The 11,622-nt window shown below is 35.0% G+C and overlaps 2 protein-coding genes and 1 pseudogene across 2 annotated transcripts; all 3 read left to right on the top strand.

Annotated features, from left to right (window-relative positions):
- Positions 1 to 1,485: 1,485 nt before the first annotated feature.
- Positions 1,486 to 4,760, top strand: LOC125210090 (LEAF RUST 10 DISEASE-RESISTANCE LOCUS RECEPTOR-LIKE PROTEIN KINASE-like 2.1). The gene is made up of 5 exons (XM_089069343.1): positions 1,486 to 2,232; positions 2,304 to 2,327; positions 2,553 to 2,765; positions 3,034 to 3,063; positions 3,433 to 4,760. The coding sequence occupies exons 1-5, from the start codon at positions 1,569 to 1,571 to the stop codon at positions 4,551 to 4,553; spliced, it is 2,052 nt and encodes a 683-aa protein (XP_088925469.1). The 5' UTR covers positions 1,486 to 1,568; the 3' UTR covers positions 4,554 to 4,760.
- Positions 4,761 to 5,388: 628 nt separating this feature from the next.
- On the top strand, positions 5,389 to 8,038 carry LOC125210089 (uncharacterized). The gene is made up of 6 exons (XM_048109668.2): positions 5,389 to 6,037; positions 6,125 to 6,151; positions 6,247 to 6,276; positions 6,387 to 6,494; positions 6,577 to 6,669; positions 6,757 to 8,038. The coding sequence occupies exons 1-6, from the start codon at positions 5,389 to 5,391 to the stop codon at positions 7,914 to 7,916; spliced, it is 2,067 nt and encodes a 688-aa protein (XP_047965625.2). The 3' UTR covers positions 7,917 to 8,038.
- Positions 8,039 to 10,082: 2,044 nt separating this feature from the next.
- Positions 10,083 to 10,857, top strand: LOC148930861 (uncharacterized; annotated as a pseudogene).
- The last annotated feature ends 765 nt before the right edge of the window (positions 10,858 to 11,622 follow it).

Below are 11,622 nucleotides of genomic sequence, written 5' to 3'. Positions count from 1 at the left end.
CCTCGGCCCAAAAGAATATTTTGTGTTATTGGATTATCACTGAGCCACAAATTAAAATTATAAGGACCAAATTATATGTAAATGGATCAAAGTTCATTATCCTAGGTATGGAATTCCTTGGCTATTTATTAGGATCATCTGAATTTATGTCAACTTTTTGCGGGGAAGTATTCAGTCGTCTTCTAGTGCTTATAACACTATAATTTTAAATTAAGACTAAATTACACTCTTAGATTTTGAAATAAGTGAATAAGATTAAAGCTCACAAATTTTATTAAATACTAGTAGACAAAATATCAACAAAAGAATAATATCGTCATTATGTTATCATGTGATAATTTTTGTGGGTGTTTTTTATATCAACATAGTATATTACAAATATTATGTGATAATTTTTGTGGGTGTTTTTTATATCAACATAGTATATTACAAATATTAAGGATATGAAAATATCAAGGATATGAAAATATCAAACATTTTTATTGATATTTACCTACACTATATTGAGATTTTGCACACACTATATTGAGATTTTTTGAATTTATTGATAAACTCTGCTAATCAATATGTATGAAAATTGAAATATAATTTATCAAATTTCATCACTCGAACATCGTCGGAACATATGCAATTGAGATCTCGTTGGAATCCTTATAAAATTATTTTTAATTTGATATATTTTTTTTGAAAAAATAATTTAAATCGAGAGAGTTACGTTATTTTAAAGTTTTAAGATGATTTTGATGAGAGAGAATTGACATTAATACTCTTTTGAGTTTATTTAATAATTTTTTTAGTTTAAAATCTAATTCGTATAACATTATTTTAACTATTAGATCTCCTAATTTAATGACTAAGATTTGGTCTTAATTTGTGACGGCTAATTGATCACTCTATTAAGGAAGTACTTATTCTTTACATAATATAAACTTCATGTATCTTAATTTATCAGATAATTTATATATGTATATACGTATGGTAATAAAATGGGATTAATGAATACCTGCTAATATTTTCTTATGCACCCCTCCCAACCATGATCATAAACTAGTGAACTCGTCTCTCATGCCATAATTTTATTTATTTTAGAAAACATGAATTCACTAATAAATTGAGATTTTATAAAGATGAGTTTATGGTTTTGGATTACTTCTTTGGGCCTTCATTTGTGATATATTAATTATGGGCCACAATCCTCAGAAGAAAAATATTGGGTTATAGAATAAAATATGGGCTTAAAGTTTGTATTTATAAATGGGTCAAAACTCATCACCCCAGTTATATAATTCCTGGGCTAATAGTATTTTTTAATGCATAAATCGTAGTATATGAAAATCAAAATAATATTACGTCGACTTTTCCTACGAAGACTTGGTGACTATTCTAAGTTTTGTATTTCTTACGAAGACTAGCTAGACTACATTATCTGTTTGATTAAATAATAGTCGTGTCACTTTCTATTGAAATTAATAAACACTAAAGAGATGAAAAAAATACCCAATCACCGTTGACTCTTGTGTGCCACACTCCATATCAATTGGTGCAGAATTAAAATCTATGCATCAACAATGATGAATTATTCACCTCTCCTGATTGTTTTGTTGTATATCCTTCCATCTTGCTATGCAAAGTGCACCCCTTCCGCCTGTGGCATCTTTGCCAATATCAGCTCCCCTTTCGGCCTCAAGGGCGATTCCAAAAAGTGCAGTGATCGCAGATTTGAATTAACATGTGAAAATAATGTGACCTTCTTCTCCCTCAATTCTCACAAATACTATGTCAAAGCAATCAACTACGACAACTCCACCGTGAGGCTAGTTGATGCTTTCGTGAACACCAATGACATCTGCTCTTTCCCCTCCGTCTCCGCATATGCCTATCAATTCAGCCGTGGCAATCCCAACCGCCCTCCTTCCATTGCCGAGAGTTATTTCAGTCCTCTTCGTTTAATCCATCTTCATTTGATGAGGTGCCCGCACCCGTTGCAGAATTCTTCCCTCTTCACAGATATCACGACTCGTTGCCCCTCCGGTTCAGAGTATACTTATGTAAAAGTTGGAAGCATGGAGGTCTCACGTGTAGAGAAGATGTGCAGAGATGAGGTGATAGTGATGACATCCTGGGATTTTAAGGATTCGAACAACGTCTCGCTTTCAGAAATCCATGACTCCCTCTTGTATGGATTTGAACTCACCGTATGCCCCTTGTGCACAGCAACAGAGAGTTTGCAGGGTAAGAGATTCATTGATCTCATCACACTTTTTTGTACTGTACTAATCCTTTTTCTGTCATGGAATATGCAGATAAATTTAGAGTCTTCTTCTACAGTAAGGATTCTCACACTTGTTTTCCTCATTCTTTTTGATACATACACATTGAGAGGGCAAACCATATCCCACATCGGAACTCCATTAGTATGAGGCCTTTTGGGGAGTACCCCAAGAGCAAAACCTCAAAGCGGACAATATCATACTAATGTGGAGTTCGAGTGTGCACCACCGACACCCAACACACATTATATTGAATAATTCTCATTATATTGTTATATGCAGGTCTTATCCCTATTCTTCTGGTCATTACATGTGCGCTCCCACTCCATCTATGCTTCACTAACTATATCAAAATTATTACTCAATATGTTATTCCATTTAATCATATGATGCACGTTGCAGGTCTTTTATGTGCACCTCCTATAACTTCAATTATTGGATTCGTCGCTATTTTAGGACTATTAGCTTATACAGGCTTCTTGATGGTTTATTCCAGTAAGAAATCGATCTTGCATTTCCTTTATTTATTACTTCATCCGTCCTTTAAAAATAGGAACTAATTCCATTTTGATTTGTCCCTTAAAAATAAAGTGACACTCATTCTTCACAAACAATATTTTAATCACTTTTTTTCTCTCTCTGTCTTACTTTACTAATTGTGCATTAAAATTCACTCGTTTTAAAAAATTTCTATTTTTATAAAACGGACATAGTAATATTTTTCACATTAATCCTTTATTGCTAATCATGTTTATGCTTGCAGAGATTGGAGAGACTATTCAACTATCAACTGGTGCGCTCTAATTTATACTTTACTTACTATTTTAACTTGTGGTGTAAAATTTAAACTGTTGATGCATGAAATTGTTCAGTTCAGAAACATTGCTACAACCTTCATCCTAGAAAAATAATAGTCTTGGTAATGAACGACAATGATTTTAATGTAAAATTAGTAATAAGAGGACTATGAAAGAAAATATAGTTGACATATTGCTAGTGTGAATAGAATGGATTGCACCTCGCTTTATGGAGAAACTGGATAAAGACTAATTTTGGTGGTCACACTAAAATACATAAAGCCATTTTTCATGGACATAGATAGCACTAGTATTTTTCTTATAATCCATAGTGATTTTCTTGTTCTTTTTCCATATCATGTCAGCCTTCGTCTCAACCATGATCATTTGTGCACCAAGATTCATCATTTTCCCTCTGGCAGTCTGGCTATTGATCTACAAATTCCGAAGAAGGCATTTGTCCATGTACAACACAATCGAATCTTACCTCCAAAGTGACAACAAGATCACATCAATTAGATATTCATATTCGGACATAAAGAAAATGACGAAAAGTTTTCAAGAAAAATTAGGTCAAGGAGGCTACGGTTCTGTTTACAAAGGAAAGCTCCGAAGTGGCGATCATGTAGCGGTCAAAATGCTTGGAAAATCCGGAGGAAATGGACAAGACTTTATGAATGAAATCGCAACTGTTGGAAGGATACACCATGTCAATGTGGTGACATTAGTTGGATATTGTGCAGAAGGCTCCAAGCGTGCCCTTGTCTTAGATTTCATGCCTAATGGTTCTCTTGATAAATACCTCTTCAATAGAGAAAAATCAAATTCCATAACTTGGGAGACAAAGTTTGATATTGCTGTTGGAATAGCTCGGGGAATTGAGTATTTGCACCGAGGGTGTGACATACAAATTCTACATTTTGATATCAAGCCTCATAATATTCTTCTTGATGATAAGTTCATTCCCAAAATATCCGATTTTGGGCTAGCAAAGTATTGCTCCACGGATAAGAATACTGTTACAATGACTGTTGCTAGAGGAACCATAGGGTATGTTGCTCCTGAACTTATCAACAGAAGTATCGGTGCAGTATCTTACAAGGCTGATGTGTATAGTTTCGGGATGCTATTGATGGAAATGGTGGGCTTAAACCGAGACTTAAGATTAAACAATTGTGATTCTAGCCAATATTTTCCTAATTGGATATATGAGTGCTTTGAGCAAGGTAAGGATATTGAAGTTGAAAAGGCAAATGAAATCGAGGATAGCGAAGGCACAAGGAAGCTTGTGCGCAAGATAACGATAGTTGCATTGTGGTGCATACGGATGAGTCCAAATGATCGTCCATCAATGAATAAAGTAGTGCAGATGCTGGAAGGTGATATTGAACGTCTTCAGGTGCCCGATTCTCCATCTCCTCAAACATTTATCAATGTGGATCAAATCGAAACTACATGTTTTACAGATACTGTATCTTTACTATAGCATGATGATGAGATTAGTGTTCAAGAGTGATGGAGTGAGTGCAATAGAGCTCAACTGCTCTTTGTTTAAAAACAATGCTTCGTATATATGTTTGTTGAGCGTACAAATCAAGTGACGAAATTAGACTGACTGTCTTAATATTTCCATCTCTTTTCCTTTATGTATTTAAGTTATGTAGTGCACAATTTATGTGAACAACAAATTATTCATTTTGTATGTATAAAATAATGTGCCGAAACATTTATTTTTCAACTCATCCATTATGATCGTGTTGATTTGACAGGGATACCAATTGGTAAATAAAAGAGATTAAAATGTTCAATTATTGATTGACCTAAGCTTAACATGCGGCGCAAGATATGGTCTGCTAGAATTTTAATTCCTCCTTGGAGATGAGACTGTTTCTATAGATACTTGATTTAATGATATAGTTGTGTCACTTTCCTTCCAAATAAATAAATTACAGTCAAAGAAAAGGAAAGATGGAAAAATGTTGAACAAATCAATGTAGTAACTTATTATTTGCAAAAAACAATAGTTGAATTTGATTGTGCATGTGTTATATATATATGGTTCATCTCATGTAAAAAATCTTAAGTTGAGCTCATCTTGATACATAATACTACTAATAATTTCTTGACTTTTCTTGCAAATATCCGTAAAACCAAAGTCAACTGAAGATATGAAGGTATTCATGAATTGATGAAGTAGTTATAATTCTGTCACTTTCTTTAAAATTAATAAATGATTAAGTGAAGTAGACTCAGTCAAATATTGTTGTGGAGAAGAAGAATTAAAGTATGTGTTCATAATCTGAATCAAATCAAACAACAAAATGATGAAATGTTTTCCATATGTGTTGATTGTAATAGTAGTATGTTGTGATGCAAAGTGCAGCCCTTCTTCATGTGGCATCCTCAGCAACATTAGCTCCCCTTTCCGCCTCAAAGGCGACCCCAAAAGCTGCGGCGACCGCAGATTTGAATTACGCTGCAAAAATAATGTGGCCTACATCTCTTCTAACTCTAACTACTATGTCAAAGCAATCGACCACAAAAACTCCACCATCAGGCTTGTTGATGCGTCCATTGTTAACGACAACATCTGCTCGTTCCCTGTTGTTTCTCCAAATGCCTTTAGCATCTTCAATAGCCACGATCCCTTTCCTTACCGAGTTTCGCCAACAATAAACCCTATTAATTTTTTTAGCTGCCCAAATCCTTTGAAGAATTCTTCCCTCTTCACAGATGTTACTACTCATTGTGCCTCTAGTTCTTCACCCCATCTTCGTAATACTAATATGTATGCTTATATCAAGGTCGGACACATGAATGCCTCTGAGCTGCCACAATTGTGCACACTAGATCTTGTAGTGATGACATCATGGCCGGAGTTTAAAGACTTGAACAATGTTTCGTTGTCTGAAATCCACCAATCTCTCTTGTACGGATTTGAACTTGTCTTCTGCTCCGAGTGTAGCATGCGTAAGACTACTCAAGTTGTGATTACTTTGTCAATAGATTTCTTCTGTTTTTATATATGCTAATGCGTTTTTACTCGGAAATATGCAGTGACAATTCATGAATCCTTCTTATTTGGTACACTCTGTTTTCACTCAGTCTCATAGTATTATATCTCTTTTTATGATATGATTAACTGAAGGTTAATTGTGCGTGCTTCAATATATCTGCAGGCATTCTCCCGATTCTTCTGATAATTGCAGGTGCGCACTTTGAATCGTTAAATATCCGATTGTATTGCTTTGATATGAATAAAGATAGTAATAGTCAACTTATGATGAAAAGATTGCTAAAAAAACATGAATATTTGCAGGTCTGTTATGTGCAGTGGTAAGCCCTCCTGTATTCACCATCTTTGGATTCGCAGCTGTATCATTGCTCTTCTATTATACACCATCTATCTTTTTCACCGTGATTCAACGTAAGAATCCTTATATATATAAGTTACCGATATATATTCACTCTTGTTTTGGCTTATGATGTATAATTTGTTGTGCTTGCAGCGGTCAGAGTCGTCGGATCAGGTTCTTATACTTATCTACTGCCTGGTGCACTCGATTTTTATGCGGCCAGATTACGGACTTATCTACTGCCTGGTGTGCTCTCATTTTATTTTTTTTTACTAAAAGATAATAACAACTGTATTCATACCAAAGATTTGAGTTTCTTCCATGTTTTTTCAGCCTTTATCTTAAGCACCATCATTTGTGCATCAAGGGTCTTCACCTTCCCGTTGGTGGTGCGGCTTTTGATTTACAAATTCCGCACAAGGCGTCTCTCCTTATATGAAGATATAGAATCATTTCTACAAAGTGACGACAAACTCGCCCCAATTAGGTACTCCTATACGGACCTCAAAAAAATGACCAAAGGTTTTCGAGATAAACTAGGTCAAGGAGGTTACGGTTCAGTTTACAAAGGCAAGCTCCGTAGCGGACATGATGTTGCAGTAAAACTCTTGGGGAAATCGGGAGGAAAAGAGAATGACTTCATGAATGAAATCGCAACTATTGGAAGGATACACCATGTCAACGTTATCAAATTGGTTGGATATTGTGCGCATGGCTCCAAACTTGCCCTTGTCTTCGATTTCATGTCCAATGGATCTCTTGAAAAATACCTCTTCAATCGAGAAAACATGAAGCCCTTGAATTGGGACACAAAGTTTGAGATTGCAGTTGGAGTTGCTCGTGGGATTGAGTATTTGCATCGAGGTTGTAACATCCAGATTCTGCATTTCGACATCAAGCCTCATAATATACTCTTGGATGATAAATTCACACCCAAAATATCTGATTTCGGGCTAGCAAAGTTTTGCTCTACGGGTAAAGATACAGTGACCTTGACTACAGCTAGAGGAACTATAGGGTATGTCGCTCCTGAATTGATCAATAGAAGTATGGGGCCAGTTTCTTTCAAGGCTGATGTGTATAGTTTTGGGATGTTATTGATTGATATGGTGGGCTTGAAGAGAGACTTGAGAGGAAATAATGATCATTCCAGCCAGTATTTTCCATACTGGATATATGATTGTTTCGAGCAAGGCAAGGATATTGAAATTGAAGAAGCGGAGTGTGACGATGAGAATGAGAATAGAAAGATTATTGTTAAAAAGATGACCATAGTTGCATTGTGGTGCATACTGATGAGTCCGGATGATCGCCCATCAATGAATAAGGTATTAGAGATGCTGGGAGGTGATGTTGAACGTGTGCAAATTCCTTCTCAATCGACTCAAATTGGAGTGGGTCTTGAGCAAACGGAAATTACATGTTCCTCTGATTCTGTTTCCTTGCTTCAACATGTTGATGCTTCGATCTGTACTGTCGAGACTCAAGTGTAAACAACAATCATGGGTTTACAAATGAATGGCTTTGCTTAAAAGGTTTGATTTGTGTATTATTCTAGGCAAAACAAATCTAGCTGTCTTAATAGTCCACCAACTTTTATTTATTGAATCTCATGAGTTTGTTAACTAATTATTATCTGAGTATTTTTTTTAAGATTATGCGTTATATTTCATTCTAATTAATTTCGTAGGTCATTATGTACATTTTAATATAACATATGAGATAATATGTTTGTGTTAAAATGACAACACCTGTGACACCACATATACAACCATATTATAATAGCTACACAACAATATTATAAATGCTACACAGTAATCTATAGATTGTTGTATAGCGTGTTGAATATTGCTGGCCGAGAAAAATTGTTGTATACAGTGTTGCATATTGTTGGCCGTGTTTTTTACCCTTTTTTGCCACATGGCAGTTTATTATTCGTCCACGTGTACAAATGATTGACTAGGAATGATGGTATGATATTATTTTAAGAGGTGGTGTCACCCTAACACTCCCTTGTGATAATATTCCAAAAGTATCATTAAACATATCATGGATATTATTTTCAATTTATATATTACTATATGTAAATCATGACGTAGTTAGCGATCTCATAACGCACATTACATCCTCGTTTAATAGCCTACTAGAATATTTCGTAGTGTGAAATATGTTTGCGTTTAACACCCTCTATTTATTATGACTTGTGAGCTACACTATATGTATTTATAGAAGGATTACGACTTTTCGAATGGACTTAATTCTATCGATTTGACATTTACTTATTTAAGTCCACTGATATTAATCTATTTAATTAAAAAAATAATATTGCATTGAGTTCACCATGACATTGTATTGATATTAATCTATTTAATATGGTCGGTTTAAGTTTACCATAATTCAACTTTTAAATTTCTGTTTATTTATCAATATAAAGAAGTCTCTAGGCCAATAAATACAAAAAATCATAAGGTTCATGATTTGTAGGCAAATGCATTAATAGTACACCAACTTAAAATGTGTCGTGATTTTACCACGACAAAATACTTCAAATGTGAGAATATGGCCCTCGGCCCTTACAAAGTACATTTTGTGTTAATGGATTTAATATTATAGAAAGAAATCTTAATATTAGAAATTTAGAATTTAGTTAATCACCATGTTGTGTTAATGGTGAAATGAAATAGTTAAAAACGTTAAATTACTGATGGAGTGATGGGCATCAGCGAAGCTAAACATTCGGCGCAAGATAGGTGAGCTATCTAGATATACTATTTGTTTTAGACTTTTAGTAATAGTTGTGCCACTTTCCTTTAAAGATATTTAAATAAAAGTCAATGAAAGAGATGAAAAAAATATTCGATTAGTAATGTACCTTTTGAATCTTATTTAGCCACTATCTGCTGCAATCCGAGATTATTGAACAATTAAGAAATTAATGATGGTTTTCCAGCCATATATTCTCCATAAATTAAATATGCATTAAGGCTCGCAAAAATATTAATCATTTAATTATTTCTTGACTTATTCTACAAAGATTTGTAATTCCATAGTTTGAATTATCTCTCACCATCCCATAAGTAGACAACATACTTGGGAATTGACATGAGATTTTAGGTGAAGTTGTTTTATATGTTAGGTGGAGAGAGAAGATTGTATATTTATTTTAATGTGAGAGGGAGATTTTACCAAAAAAGGAAATGTGACATCTTTTATAGAACAAAATAAAAAGGGAAGTGTGACATTTTTTATAGAACCGGAGGGAGTACTAAATTAAGATTCTTTTACGAAGTCACACTTTTACACACGCAACTTGAATGAATATATCCATAAAATCAACCTCAACGCAAGAGAAATAGTATTCAATAATTGATGAACCTTTCACTAACATGGTAGTATGAGGAGACTATTTCAACTTGCAAATCAAGGATATTTGATTAAGAAGTCAATGATATTTCTTTCACTTTCTATAATTAATAAAAATTTAAGTGAAAGAAAATGCATAACTAATCAACTTATTATCCTTGAGTATTCGAAATGGGATGGTTGAGAATGAAACCAAAAAATGCCAATAATTTCTTACGTTATCAAGTAGAGTATAGCCTGGTGTTCGAGGTTGTCAAGAATAATTAGTTCTGTTTTCTGGATCTGTCACGACAACTATGAACGAATCAACAATGATGAAACGTTCGTATGTGTTGATTGTATTAGTAGTACTCCATTTGTACCATGTTGTGATGCAAAGTGCACCCCTTCATGTGGCATCCTCAGCAACATTAGCTCCCCTTTCCGCCTCAACGACGACCCCAAAAACTGTGGCGACCGCAGATTTGAGCTTCGCTGCGAAAACAATGTAACCTCCATCTCTCTCAACTCTCAAAACTACTATGTCAAAGCAATCAACTACCATAACTCCACCATCAGGCTGGCTGATGCTTCCATTAACATCGATGACATCTGCTCTTTCCCCGTCGTTTCAGCATATATGTATAATTTCACCACCACCAGATGTACCTCAAACATCATCTATGATGATCATCATACTCTTCCTTACCTAATTCCTGAAACAACACCAAACCATATTAATTTAGTAAGCTGCCCACATCCACTGGAGAAGTCATCACCTTTTACAGATGTTGCTAGTCATTGTGCCTCTAATTTTTCATCCACACCTCCCAAATATGGTTATATCAAGATAGGGCACTTGAATGCATCTGAGGTCCCACATTTATGCACACTAGATCTCATAGTGATGACTTCATGGCCCGGATTTAAGCGTTTGGACAACGTTTCGCTGTCTGAAATCCACCAATCTCTCTTGTACGGATTCGAACTTGTCATCTGCCCCCAGTGCAACAAACTCATGGGTAATTAATTAGACTCTCAAGTTGTTATTACTATTAAATTTCTTATGTTTATATATGCTAATGTTTTCTTCTTCTTTTTTTTTAATTCGGAAATACTATGCAGTCTTGTTTCATACAACCTTCTTAGACGGTAAGGATATCAGAATCTCAACACATTCTGTAGCACCCGCTTCTTTTATTATCTTTTCATGTATGTTAACGTCGAACTAGAAATCTATCGTTCTCTTGTTTCGTGAAAATAAATGGAACTCGAGCCTTTGATGAACTTAATAGTGTTATTTGCAAAGTAAAAGTTAAAGAAATAATCAAACGAACTAAACCAACTAATGTACGTTGCGGAATAAAAAGGAATGCTATTCAAGTGTTCCCGAAAGAAAATATCCACATAATGCCCAAAATTTGTTTCTTTGGCATTTCATAATGGTCTTACAAAAAGGATGAGATGGGATATTAATATTACAATACTCTTGAATGAACCAAAAGCTCAAGGAAATAAAGTCTAGGGTAGCTTGCACTTGGACTTCTTTTCCCGAGCCCACGCCGCACTACCACCGCGCCATATCCGTGCAGTCGCCGAGCCCAGGCAGCCGACGGAGACTCAGGGCAGCTGACCCACGTCTCAAGGCAGCCGCAAGGCAGCCATGCTTTTCCTCTCACCTACAAGATAAGTAAAGACAAGTTTAGTGACTAGGAAACAAAAGAAAATAAAGGGGGCTATTAATTGAAGGAAAGAAACAACATTTCCTTTAGTTATAGAGGACCAAGGATTTGCCATAGAAGGCAAGTCAGCCCTGCAACAACTATTGCACAACAACCATTTATTTCTCACGAGTAC

This window comes from Salvia hispanica, chromosome 3 (assembly GCF_029641045.1).
Source record: "Salvia hispanica isolate PSC_SH4W2 chromosome 3, Shi_PSC_v1, whole genome shotgun sequence".
NCBI classification, from domain to species: Eukaryota; Viridiplantae; Streptophyta; class Magnoliopsida; order Lamiales; family Lamiaceae; genus Salvia; species Salvia hispanica.
This window is presented reverse-complemented; position numbering and strand designations above follow the sequence as displayed.